This window comes from Callionymus lyra, chromosome 16, assembly GCF_982586985.1.
Source record: "Callionymus lyra chromosome 16, fCalLyr1.hap1.1, whole genome shotgun sequence".
Classification (NCBI taxonomy): domain Eukaryota; kingdom Metazoa; phylum Chordata; class Actinopteri; order Syngnathiformes; family Callionymidae; genus Callionymus; species Callionymus lyra.
In genome coordinates this window covers 14,814,197-14,827,993 of record NC_141833.1, presented here as the reverse complement: position 1 = coordinate 14,827,993, position 13,797 = coordinate 14,814,197, and the positions used below count along the sequence as shown (strand labels likewise).

At 35.6% G+C, this 13,797-nt stretch overlaps 1 protein-coding gene across 1 annotated transcript in view; it reads right to left on the bottom strand.

Annotated features, from left to right (window-relative positions):
• The window catches only part of phlpp1 (PH domain and leucine rich repeat protein phosphatase 1), a 62,117-nt gene that overhangs the window by 7,472 nt on the left and 40,848 nt on the right, over positions 1-13,797 (bottom strand). Inside the window, exons 3-10 of the mRNA XM_087811283.1 lie at positions 13,285-13,410; positions 12,544-12,692; positions 7,431-7,577; positions 3,948-4,175; positions 3,644-3,846; positions 3,480-3,540; positions 2,117-2,212; positions 898-1,053 (exon numbers count right to left, since the gene is read on the bottom strand). Coding sequence (XP_087667409.1) covers positions 898-1,053; positions 2,117-2,212; positions 3,480-3,540; positions 3,644-3,846; positions 3,948-4,175; positions 7,431-7,577; positions 12,544-12,692; positions 13,285-13,410 — 1,166 coding nt within the window. The remainder of the gene's footprint in view (positions 1-897; positions 1,054-2,116; positions 2,213-3,479; positions 3,541-3,643; positions 3,847-3,947; positions 4,176-7,430; positions 7,578-12,543; positions 12,693-13,284; positions 13,411-13,797) is intronic.

Genomic DNA, 13,797 nt, shown 5'->3' with positions numbered 1-13,797 from the left:
ATACCAAAAATGCCAATATAATAAATACAAATACATTTAATTTAAATATAGTACAATTAAGTGCAAAATATTAATAATTCTGTAGAATTTCAATAAGGATCTACTTACTAGTATTAATCATAATATATATTTTCAAGTGAAAAAACTTCATTTGATAGCATTTTAATGAGGAACTACTCCGATTACCTTAAATACAGTAAAAAAAACAAACCAAAGTAACGTATAATTTTCATCTTATAAATATATAATTATTATATAATTATTAGAAAACACTCAATTTAGTTACTCATCAAAATGTGAAATAAATTCTCGGATTATTGTAAAAATGTATTAGTTAATAAATATTTATGTGACATATGCAGCTTAAAATATGTCTTAATATCTTTATTGCTAATTCATTTAAAATGATAATGATGGCTCATTTAATATATTATCGTTTTTATTCTGTTTTTTTAAAGGTACTATCATGAAATGTAAAAGAAAATGTTTTTGTTGCCTTTGATCATTATTATTTCCCTGAATCAGGATAAAAAAACCTTTGAATTTTGAACCATCTTTGTGATGATTTACCTTAAAAAACAAATATTTCAGTATACATGCATGTATACAACACTATATCATATATTATATTATGTAGTATTGTTTTACAATGCATGTTTTTCTATAATGATATGCATTTAGGTTACCTTTATTTCTAACAATTATGTGTCAATATATATTCTTCGTGTATATATTTGACGTATTGATATGGACGACTATATATTATGTTTTTAAATATTTTAGTTACAAGCTGAAGTTTACTGCTTTGTCATTCATTTATTTTGTAAGTACTAATATTGTTTTTCTTAATACTAAAAACACATTCTCTTCCTCCATCACTCTTCTTCCAGTAACTACCTGTCAGATTTGAGGAACAGGTTGCAGGGAAGCTCCACAAGTTGATTGTGCTGCACGTCCAGAACCTCCAGCAGAGGGCGCTCAACTCTTTCAGGCAGCTTCTGCAGCTGGTTGTATCCGGCGCTGAGCTTCCTCACACTCTGGCTGCAGAACAACCTGCAGCAGCGACACACACACAGGAGGCTGAGTCACAACGACTCACACACACACACAACAACTGTAACGTCTACACAATCTCATATAAAAGATACTTATGTACTGGTTTAAATGTGACTTTTTTTTTGTGTAAAGATGACGATTTTCAGGGGCCACAGAGGGTTGGAGACTATCTCAGCTACTCAGGGCAGGAAGTAAGGGACACCCTGGACAGGAGGCCAGTACGATGTAGATTACAAAAATCTAGAAACTACATATACGTACACTAAAAGACGATTTAGACTCATCGTAAAACAAGTTATAATATATATTAAACAATATAATCTAATACATTATATTTATTTATATAAGGATATTTAAGTCGTATCATTTTTTGTAATATAAGTTGATAGACATTTATGTAGCATTGACATGTTATCTATTCAAATAGGTGCTTAAATATTCTGTATTTATATGGAGGATTTTGTACGTACAGAAGCGGGTACTAACTTCTAAATATGAAACTTCAACATGAAAAAAGAATAAATAAATCACATTAACAGTGAAATTAAGAATTTAACAAGTAATTACACTGATGGTATAAATAAAATACTGGTTTATCTCACATTTATCCTTACTTTTTGTAAATGAAACTCAAAACGTATTTGAATATTTTCTCTTATAAAAAGTATTATTAGGTATTAATGATTAAAAAATAATAATTTATTGTATATTGTGTATTTTATTTATAAATGAAGATTGGATCATCATATATAAACATCTATATTTACTCATAAAACCCATTATTAACTTCTAAACATCGATATTTAAATTGTTATTTAATTATTCATAGAGTTTTGCTGCAACAAATCATCCAATCACACGTCAGTGTTGTCATCAGCGTCGGGGTCAGGACCAGCTGACCTTCTAATAGGAAGCAGAAGAAAAGAGATAAACGCCGTCGAGGTCACAGACTATCTCTGTGATTTACGAGCCTCAGTGGGCGAGAGACGACGGGCCAGAAAGAAGGGCAGGAGGAAAAAGCGAAGCAACTCGCGAAACTTTATTAGGTAAAAGGACTCACCGCGCCGGGAGCTCCGTGAGGAGGTTGTGGCTGATGTCCAGGACTTCCAGCTTCTTGGCTTCACACAGCCAGTCCGGCAGAGACTCCATACGGTTCCTGAGAGCGAGACAAAGTTAAACCGGATTCTTCTGCACGGATTGAAAAATAAGACTTTTGGTGATAATTCACATCTTTGTCATGAGCAACAGTAAGTGTTACTTGGTCTTAAGAGACTCAAAGATATTTTGTTTAGACCTGTATATGGAAGATTTATCAGTGACATCATAACATTTCAAATGTTGACACTTGAAACCGTTGTTTTTTTTTTAAAAAGCATTTAGCATTAGATTGAATAATTTTGACATTAAAATGTTTTTTATTGCATAATTTAATGAATCGTTTGTAAATGTAATAGTTTTTTTAGTTTTTTTTTAATAATTAAATAAAATAATTTTTGACATATAAATGTTTTTTTATTGCATAATTGAATGAATTGTTTGTCAATTTAAAAGTTGAATTTGTTTTTTTAATAATTAAACATTTCTTTTAAATAATATAATTAAATAATTTTGACATATAAATGTTTTTTAGTGCATAATTTAATGAATCGTTTCATTTTAAATTTATAAACTGTATTTGTTTAGTTTTTTTTAAATAATTTAATTATTTTAAAATCATTTTATTTAATAATTTTGACATTTAATGTTTTTTTATTGAAAAATTGAATTAATTGTTTGTAAATGTAATTTAATAATAAAAAATAATAATAATTTGTATTGGTAAAGGTTGTAGAGGTTGTATATGTACATAAAAAATGGATAGAAATGTTTATATTTTCTAAATGAATTCATGAATTCTTAAACACTGGGTTAATTTCCTATTTTATTTATTTAAAAAAAATACATTAAAAAAAATTCAATATTTTTGTATTTGTAGCCTTTTAAATACAATATTAAAAACTTGAACATTTTCTCAATGAATTAACGTTTTAACATGTATGGATTGATTTCTAATTGCTTTTATTAGTAAGTAAGTAACTCATTTATGTTTGTATAGCGCTTTTCCAGACGAGGGTCACAAAGCTCTTAAACAAATTAGAAATATTCTAAATTCTAAATTTTTAAATTCTATATCACTATCATACCGCCATTTTTTTATATTGAATTTAAAAGGCTATGAATAAAAAAATATCGGATTTAGAAAAAACATTTGTGAATAATTAAAATGTGAATATCAAACTCTATGTGTAAAATAAAATGTATCCATTTTGAAATAACATTTTTTTTTTTTATTTGATGATAAAACTATATTTTATATATTCAATAAAACTTAATAAAAAAAATAATCAATAGCTCCGTTTAATTTTGGTGGTGGTCTCTCTCACCTGGAGACGTCCAGGTAGCTGAGGTTGGAGGGAAGAGGGTTGACGTCCAGCTGCTGCAGCTCTGAGGAAACACAAATAAACTCCTTCAAGCGAGGACCAGGAACAACATCTGGACCAGGAATAACGTCTGGACCAGGATTAACATCTGGGGGGGGGGAACCCACCGTTACTGGAGGCGTAGACGGCCTTCAGCAGGCAACCTTTAACCTTGAGGCTGGCGATGGAGTTGCGCTCGCAGTGGAGGACCTCCAGCCGGGGGAAGACGGAGACGTCCAGCTCCGTCAGGCCGTTGTCCCTCAGGTCCAGCTGGGTCACGTGCCTCAGCAGGTCCGGCTCGTCCGGCACCACGGCCGAGATCTTGTTGAGCCTGACACCAGAGAGAGAGAGAAGATACCACGTCACGCTTTCCAAGTCACACCTGAGGAGGACTTTTTAAGAAAGACCTTCAGAAAAACACTCGGTCCTCACCTCAGGTCGATGTGCTTGACGCGCAGGAGCCGGAAGTTCTGCAGGGTGAGGGTCTCCAGGTTGTTGCCGGCCATGCACAGCTTCTCCATGGACGTCAGGCGCTCCAGCACCTGCGGCACGTGACCGAACTGGTTGAAGGACAGGCCCAGGTAGCCGAGCCGCTGCAGCGAGCCCAGCTCGGCGGGGAGGTCGTCCAAACTGTTGCCGTCCAGCAGGAACGTCTGCAAGCTGCGGAGGAGGGAGGAGAAGTTACGGTTTACGGCCAGCAGATGGCGGTAGCGGCGGTGCCCTGCTGGCAACTTGAGGGATTTGCAGTAAATTGAACCTTCAAGCAGCAGATAATGACTCGAGTTTTATACATTGTTTATAACCAATATATATATATTTTTAAAGTATTTTTTGTATGTTTGTAAAAAGAAAAAGGACTATATGGAAAAAAATGTATACAATTTCACATTTTTTAATCAATATTTTTTAATCATTATTATTTAATGATGCCATGTTTAAATTAAATTTGTGCTAAATCAACCAAAACATTACGACCTTCTTTGGTTCATTAAAGTGATGCAAGAGAGAAAAGTACCAGTGAAAACATTTTTGGATGAAACTTCCAATTTATAGACACGATGAGTCAGCAATAAATTGAAAGAATTTATCTGAAGAAAAATGCTCCTTCACAAAGTCTGGAGCAGTGGTGGCAAATTATATCTCCTCAGGGGCCACATTTTTTTTAAAGAGGCTGTTCTGAGGGGCCTCGAAGAAAAAATAAAGGACAGGGATTTTTTAAATCAAGCTAAATATGCGAAAATTATATATCATTCGTTACTAAAATCAGAAAAAAAAAAAAAAGTATATTGTCAAATCCTTTTAAGGGGCCAATAAATACTCACAAAAAATGACCAAAAACAAGTATGGAAAAGTCATATTAAGAGACTAGGAGTGGATAATGTTATTAATTACAAAATAAAATTCTTAGTTTCTACACGACCTTTGACCTCATGAGGGCCACTTAAATCCAGCAGGACGTCAGTGGACAATTTTAAATAAAAAGGTAGAACCTATTTGAACGACTGACACCAGATAACATGTAAAAGAAAAGGGTTTAACCTCCATTCTAAAGTATACGTTTAACATGTATTAAAAAGAAAATATAAGGTACTTTTCAAATTGAAAAAGTTAATTCTACTGAATTCTAACTGCTGGACGAAAATGTTATAATGATGAATGTGTTCTTGAAGCTGAATTAAACGTGTTTTGATGTTTTTGTTTTAAATTGTAAAAAGATGTTCATAAAGAGATGATTTCAATATTTTACTCGTAAAGGTTGATAAATGTGTGTATTCTCAAAGAACGTAAACCACTAGCAGAAGTATTTCAAAAGTATGTGTTGAGATTCACTATAATTTGCATTAAAAAAAAAACTAATACTAAATAAAATGACATGTTGATGCTTTATCAACATTTACTTTATATGCGAGTCCATGACCTTAACACAAATTAATATTACAAGTCAACATAAATATTATTACTTTTTCCTATATTGTTGTTTAAAATCATTTTATTTTTTTTATGTGCTTTTTTACTTTAATGACGATGTTATTAAAAAGAGAATCCAATGTGTTTTTACATATGTCAAAGTGACAGAATACAACAGTCTTTACGTGCAAGAACCAGACTCGCAGTTCAAACACGGCGCAGCGACTCTTCACCTGCTTGCAACAACAAACAGAGCCGAGGGTCACGGCGTGACCGAGGGCGAACCGGGATGCAAGGAACCTCAAAGGAGCCGCCGCCGTGTTGTGTGCACAGTCGCGTGCAACAGTTTCAAGAACACCACGACGTTGCTACGAGCATGTTGCTAGTAAATGTTCGCAAAAATCAACACAAGAGTTCCTGTTTGAGGCAGAGACGCCTTTGAACCTCAAACAGTTTCAACTGGAACTTGAAGCTGGTTTGGCAGCAACTGTTTTAACACTTGTTTACACCTCGGCTGATGATTTGTACATTTTCATTCACATATTTTGGATACGAAATTGTTTGAATTCAATTGCAAAACCATAAAATAAAACACAAAGTGGTTCTTAATTCATGAGATGCAATTATGAAGTTAATAATCTAATGTAAAATAAATATATATATAACCTTCTGTCATCACTTCAAGATAAGCGTTCTCTCTATTGAAACTTAATTTGGTTTAAATGTTCCATCCTTTAAGAAACATCTTAAGACATTTTTATTTGTTCAGGCTTTTCCTTGATTTTCTGGAACTCCTGTTGTGTTATCAGTTTTATCTTGATCTTTAAAGTATATACTTTATTGAATATTGTTTTGATTGTTTAAGCGCTTTGTGACCCTGGTCTGGAAAAGCGCTGTACAAATAAAAATGACTTACTTACTTTTAAAGTTACATTTTAATGATCCCAAACCAAGAAATAAAGTTGTTTAATTTAAGATACCAAATTATCTAATATTCTCAATTTTGTTTTCCTATTTTAATTAAAAAAGAAGGGTTTTTTTTGTTCGAGGAATACATTTTAGTTTTTAAACAAGTTAATGTTTTAAGCCACATTGACACAAAGTTATAGCAATCTCAAGTGTTTCTTATTGGGGCTCTCAATAGGATTATTCAATCTCAAGAAACTCATCGAGTTAGTTTAACTTAACTTAGCTTGCATTCACAAAACAAATTTAAACTTTTTTTTAAGACAATTTAAAGATGCTTTGTTAAGACTCGCATACAAACAACATCAGAGACAGCATTGAATTTTTTTTTTAAATGGAATGTTTTTTTTTAAGCATTGGATTATTTTTTAAAGTAATTTATTTCAATAATTTTGACATTGAATTGATTATTTATATTTATTAATTTGATTAAATAATTTGTGCATTGAAAGATACAAATGTTTTTTTGTTGAAAAATCATGTTTAATAATGTCTATATTAATTAATTAATTCTATATTTGTTACTTTGTATATTTAAATTCAATTTAAAAAGTGGTTATACAGTCATAGTGGCACCGGAGCTACCGGCCAATCATGGAGACACTATTATACTGACATTTTAATATTGAATTTAAAAAGGCTATGGATAAAAAAATGTGGATTTAAAAAAATATTTGTGAATGGTTGGAATGTGAATATGAAACTCTATGTGTAAAATAAAATTAATCCATTTTGAATTATGAATATAAAAATATATGTTTTTTATACAGATGTTCACTACATTAGCACGAACATACAGTGTTGTCAGTAATAACAGATTCCTCTGAAAATAATCCCATCTCTTTGTCATTTTTGTTGACAAAGTAACTATCTCTTGGGTTAACCATTACTTTAAACAGAAAATACTGGAATATATCACGTGAAAGTAAAGGGTACAGAACAATATAGTAATATTATAAATAATAATAGAAGTATAATGTAAGTATAATGTGGTACAAACACATAAAAAGACACCAACGGTTGGGTCACGGGGGTACGCACTTGGTCATGGCGCCCACCGAGCTGGGGACGTTTGCCAGGTAGTTACAGCTGAGGTTGACCTCGGTCAGCGTGGGGATGTCACAGATGGCCAGCGGGAACTGGCCCAGATAGTTGTTCGACAAGTTGAGGCTCCGTAGGCGAGAAAACCTGTCGAAGGAAAAAAAAACATTTGTTATGGACGTAAGTGTAAAGCGGTCCAGTATAGAGGTGGATGTTGAATAAACAAGGAGAGGCCGACGAGTGTGTTTTTCATTCAAACAGTGCGAGAGCGGCTGACATTTGGCCACGGAGTCCCATGGCAGGGGGTGCTGACCTTCAGAGGGGTGAGCCTCTCTCTGGAGGGTTTTACTGTAAACATGACGCCGCCACTTCTGGGATGTCTGGAGGTAAATAACGGCGACACCGCACCGGACCTATTGTTTTTTTTTTTAATGATACAGTTTGAAGCATCATCCACGGGTCGACCATCTTTTTTTTTACCCTCATATCGTTCATAATTGATACATTAATTTGCTTTTAGTTAACCTGAGCATGAGAGGGCAAAAGGGCCGCATCAGCCTCGGGGAATGTTTTTCTTTTCAGTTATTTCCCAGAGGAGTTTTCACACTGAAAGAGAGGCTGGACAGAAAATATTGGATCCACTGAGCGGCCACACGCGAACGCTAATGGCCGCCGCGGATAAATTGGAATTTCTCACAGCGATTTCCTAAAAATATACAACTTAATGAAAGTATTTTCACAGCGTGAAATCTTAATATTATTCAAATTCAAGTGGAATTTTTTTTTACCACAATAATTGAATCGACAGGTAGAAATTAAAGCTTTATTCATACATTAAATGAAAGTCAGGACGCAATAATCCTGCGATTAAAACTAGTCATTATTTTGCAATCTTTGTTAAAATCATCATCACGTCACATCAGTTCTAAAACAGCTCATCATACAAGTGATAAATCCTGGTGCGACTCCAGCCTCCGTCTGATATTTCTGTCACGTCACCTCCTTCGGGGGTGAAGAGGGGGTTTGTAAAGGTCAAGGTCAACGGTGATGACACAGCCGTCATGGTTACCATGACACCAGATAACTCCAGATTACACTTGAAACACTTGCTTTAAAGCGAGGGGGCAAGAATGAGGTTGAAACATTGGAAATATATAGAGAGAATATGGTTGCTTTGAAATGGAAGGAAATCTGTAAAATAAACATGTGGGATTATGTAGAAATTAAGAGTAATTATGTATATAATAATCTCTTATTACACATGTAACTTTATGGTATTTAATTTATAGCTCAAAAAAGTAAGGACCATGACTGAGGACCAGAGGATACAGTCGACATAAGCAGTTTTAAAGCTTATGTTTGGACATATTTTCATTTCAAAACAAATGAAATAAGTTACGACTTTGTCAAGAGTCATGTGGTCTGTAAATCCTGCAACACCAGAGTCAAGTACTCGACAATACTACACATATATACTAGTTACTACAGTATCACAATATATGGTATCATTAACAATACACATCCACCGTTCCTTGTATGCACTTGTTGCTTGGAATGACAGTATAATCTACATTTGTATTTTAATCTTACTGAAATACAGCAAGATCCGGGACCATGACTGAGGACCAGAGGATACAGTCGACTCAAGCAGCTTTTAAAGCTGATGTTTGGACATATTTTGGTTTCAAAACAAATGAAATAAGTTACGACTTCGTCAAGAGTCATGTGGTCTGTAAAATTACTTAACAAGGTGTCAATAGACACCTAAACAAGTTCCTTGTGGTCTTGTTCATGAGTGAGGGAATGAAAGAGAGTTGCCTATAATAAGCTTACGGGCCGAGCTTTTAGATATACTTTTCCATTCACCTGTAAGTTTTGAAAGGACAGGAGTGTCCTCTTAAATAAGTGAACTTATTTGATGACACCCCGGTTTCTCCTCGTACTCATGCGACGATTTCAATGTCAAATTCTGTATGTTGCGTGAAGGTGAGTGTCAGCGTCTCTTCTTCAGCAGAGCTCAGTGTTTGGCGTCCCAGTCAAACTCTTGCAGGGTTTTTTTTTTTGTTGTTTTTTTTTTTTAAAGCTGCCCTTCAGTGGTCGGTGACCTCTGCCTCGGAGAGAAATGCATTCTGGGAAGACAGTCCGGTGCCAGAGGGACAGCTGATTCTGTATATCTGATCTGGCAAAAGAGCCACAAGTCGAAGGGGGAGAGAGAAAGGGAGCTCAATAAGTCCAGGTCCAGTTGGAAAATTACTAGTTAAAAAGTCCACGTCAGGAACGTGTTTATATTTCAACAAAAACACTCGCACAGACGCACAACGACACACACATATAGGGGCGGCACATATAGTGTTACTATTTCCCCTAATGCCTTACAGAGCGTTTACGTCAGCGATTGAGGCAAAAATAAATACAACTTTTCAAATCACTTTGAATCATACGTTTCTTTTTTGGTACTGTAGCTAGCATGTGTGTTTTAAGACATTTAGCATTAGCAATTTAGCATTCATTTTACCATTTATTTTCTTTATTTTTTTCTCAATATGGGTTTTTCTGCTTCCGTTTTTAAAATTGTAATCATGATAAGAGTAAGTAAATAAATAATGGTTATTTGTAAAGTGCCTTTTCTAGACCAGGGTCACAAAGCGCTTTAACAAAAGAAAGCAATACACAGTTAAAATATATACTTTAAAAGATCAAGATAATAGAAGACAAACGCAGGAGAAAATCAGGGAAAAGAACAAATAAGAATGTCTTAAGATGCTTCTTGAAGGAGTCAGTATCGTACATTGGCAATCATACAATATGATGTGATACTGTAGGAACAAGGATATATATATATATATATATATATATATATACATTATATATACATATATATACACACACACACAAGTGACTCTTGACAAAGTCCTAACTTCTTTCATTCGTTTTAAAACCAAAAGATGTCCAAACATCAGCTTTAAGAGCTGCTGGTGTCACTGTATCCTCTCGTCCTCAGTCAACGCCTGGCTCTTGAAAGATTTAAATGTTCCTTTAACCACAATAGGCAAGAATGACTGCTGCCATCTAGCGGCCGCAAGTTTAATTGCAACACAAAAATGAACAAACGCCGTGAATAATTTACATGTTAATTGTAAATATATATATATATTTTTATTTTAAACACTTTTATTAAACTACAAATCATATTAATAAATAAAAAATAAAATTAGAAAAATACATGAATAAATACGTTATTAACGCTGTTCTATACACAATATAGTGATCGGATCGATATTTTCCAACACCTCTAGTCCCGAAAATGTACTCGACTCATGTTTGAACCTGTGCTTCCTGGGTCTGGACAATACTGGCACACATGCTCCCAGAAACCACATCTTCAGACTTATTTATAGACGTATAAAAAAGACATTCCTTCAGTGGACCCATGATGCCATGCAGCACTCACATTTGTTATGCAGTGAATGCGTCGCCTGCAGCGTGTTGTTGCACAGTCATGCGACTCGCCGACACTCGGAGCCGCTCATTCCATACATGCGTTCGCACAATCGTACACTTAAACGCCGACAATTCTCTCGCACACATGACTTGGCTGTCGGGCTTTTCGACCTGGGACCAAGTCAAGCGGCAGATGGTTCCGACGGAGGGAGCTGGTCGCGAAAGGCCAGGCACATTAAAAGCCTCCCTGCAGATGCATCCAAACCCTTCTGGAGTTCTGGGCTCGTTTGGCCCGGGTCCGGTGCGAGAAAAAAAAGGCCCTGGCTCGGTTCATTGGTCCAGGCGTGGGGTTGGCCCCGGTCCTGGACCGACGCTGAGCGAGCCTCAAACCAGCCAGTCGGGACCTGCTGTGTTCCGCTTCATGTCGTGGCCAATTACACCCAGCTTTGTCTCAATTTGTTTGAGCGAGAGCGTTGGGTCTAACCTGAACCGGCCACTCACTCGGCCTCTCGGATTTCCTCTTTCACTCGATCCGACTCTCAGGTGTGTTTACAGTAGCAGTTCACACCAAACTGTTGCACTCCGGACTTTTAACGTGTCGAATAATACCTCGTGTAGATGCGAGACTAAAGTCCCAATCTCAGGTTTGGAACTTATTTTTTCTTCTTCTTCCAAATTTCATCCATTTTAAATTAACGTTATTTTAAAATAAAACTCACTATAAACGACTGTCGCTCAATTTTCCACAACACCCTGTAACGATGACTCTATTATACAGAGACTCTGTTACGTCTCAAACAGAAGATGAAACTTCCTTGAAGGAGCCTATGTCTCCAGCAGGGAGATTGTCGCACACTTATGATGTGATTTACTTGCTCTTTCAGGAAATTAGCGTCAATTTGTAGGTCAACTTTACTGCATGTAATACTTGCTAGCTTAGCTAAGAGATAATGCTAAAAATGCTAAAAACACTTCATTACCGGAAATGTTTTGATTTTTTTTTTGTAGTAAATTAAAAGAAAACCAAAGACATTTTTTATCAACTTTGACCTAATTCTGCTGTTATTATATATATATATATATATATATATATATGGTGTAAATATGTACACTATATAAATTACTTTTTAGACTGAAAATGTACAGAAGCTGAAAAATGCTACGGACGATGGAAAACCGCTATATAAATACAAATTACTTACTTACTATGTGTAATATAATTTTACTTTTATTAGAATTGATCTAATAAAATCAGGAATAAAGGAAACTAAAAATATCAGTATAGGTACCCATGTCGGACATTTTTCGATCGACCCCGAGCCCCAAATTTGTGTCACAAAAGTAGAGTGTCAAACCTATTAGTTAAGCTATTAATTCATTAGTCATAATTATTATTAAAAGATAAAAATAATGAATTTATTCGTGAAGATACGTTTCTTTCACCAATTTTGATCTGCCAGATAATGAATTAAAGTTAAATTTTAGATAGATAGATATAGATTTTAGAAGAGAGATTTAAAAAAAGAGATTAATTACATAAATTAATTGCAAATTAATCTTTTGACAGTTTAATATAAAAAAAAAGAAGGATTATGGCTTCACGTTAGAAAAACATTTGTTTTGATGTCTGTCATGTCGGAAAAAACGCTTTATAAAAGGCGACAACCAGTACCTCTGGAGCGGCTGCAGCCATTGGTCGGCCGGCAGGAAGTTGTGTTTGAGATTGAGGTGGGTGAGATCGTGGCTGTAGAAGAGATTTGGAGGTAGTTGCTCCAGGCTGCAGCACGACAGATCCACTGAGTTGATCCTCTGCGACACCATCTAGAAGGACGAGGGGGGGTGGAGGTAGAAAGAGAAAACAGGATTAACGCCGCTACACAATTCTTTCGCAGGTGCTCCGTGTGTGAGCGGAGTCTGTTGCTAGGAGGTCGAATGTCACTAAACGGCCAATCTTCTTAGGGATTACAGGAAAGGGAGTGAAGAGGAGGGGGGGGGGGGGTGTAGCAGGTTAACTCGTACCACCTTGCCGCACATTACATCATAACTCGGCTGAAGAATGGTGTTTCTGCGTTAATGACTCGTCTTGTCTTGTGTATCCGTCTCGCTGGCGGCGGTCGTCCTCGTGGCACGTGCTCTCCACTGTCCCGGCTTCTATTCCGAGTGGCCCCCCGGGTGCGGGTGACATGCATGTCCCTGTTAATATTTAGAGAAGAGGTTCTCTTGGCTGTGGCCTACTTCGACGACCGTCGACGGCAGCGAAACGCTTTCAATCCACTGAGCTTACACGGGGCGGATGCAGTGGGTGAAGGAGTCACGTGTGCGAAGGATCCGCAGCTGACGCCGGGGAACATATGCTCGTAGTCCGATGTGTTTCTTTTTTTTTTTTAACGGCTCTAACCTTTAATTCACGTACCTTGGCGGCGTGTCTGTGCCAGCGCAGGTGCTCGGTGAAGCTGTCGAAGCTGACGTAGTACGTCTGACTCTGAGGTCCTGCAGAGCTGAAGGCCAAGCAATGATTGTGCTTCTTCACTTCCTCCACCTGCACGACAACGTCGGGATAAAGATCAGTCAAGATATGATTGATGATGATGATGATGTGGAAGAGTTTCTGTGGCAACAGAATATTGAATATTAACAAATATTTCATTGTAGGATTTTTTTTCGTAGCATTTCATTATTTTTCTTGAATATATAAATTAAATAATTTCTACATTGAAAGGTTTATTTTTTCGTGCTTTTTAAATAATTAAATTTGAATTTCTAATATGTTTAAAATTGATGCATTTTTTTGTACACATTTAGTTTGATATCGTCATTTCAAATAATTTGAAATTAAATGTTCTAAATTATTATTTAAATTTTTTTCTAGCCTTTTAAATTCAATAAAAAAATGTAGGTATAATAATGCCAACATGATTATGATTAT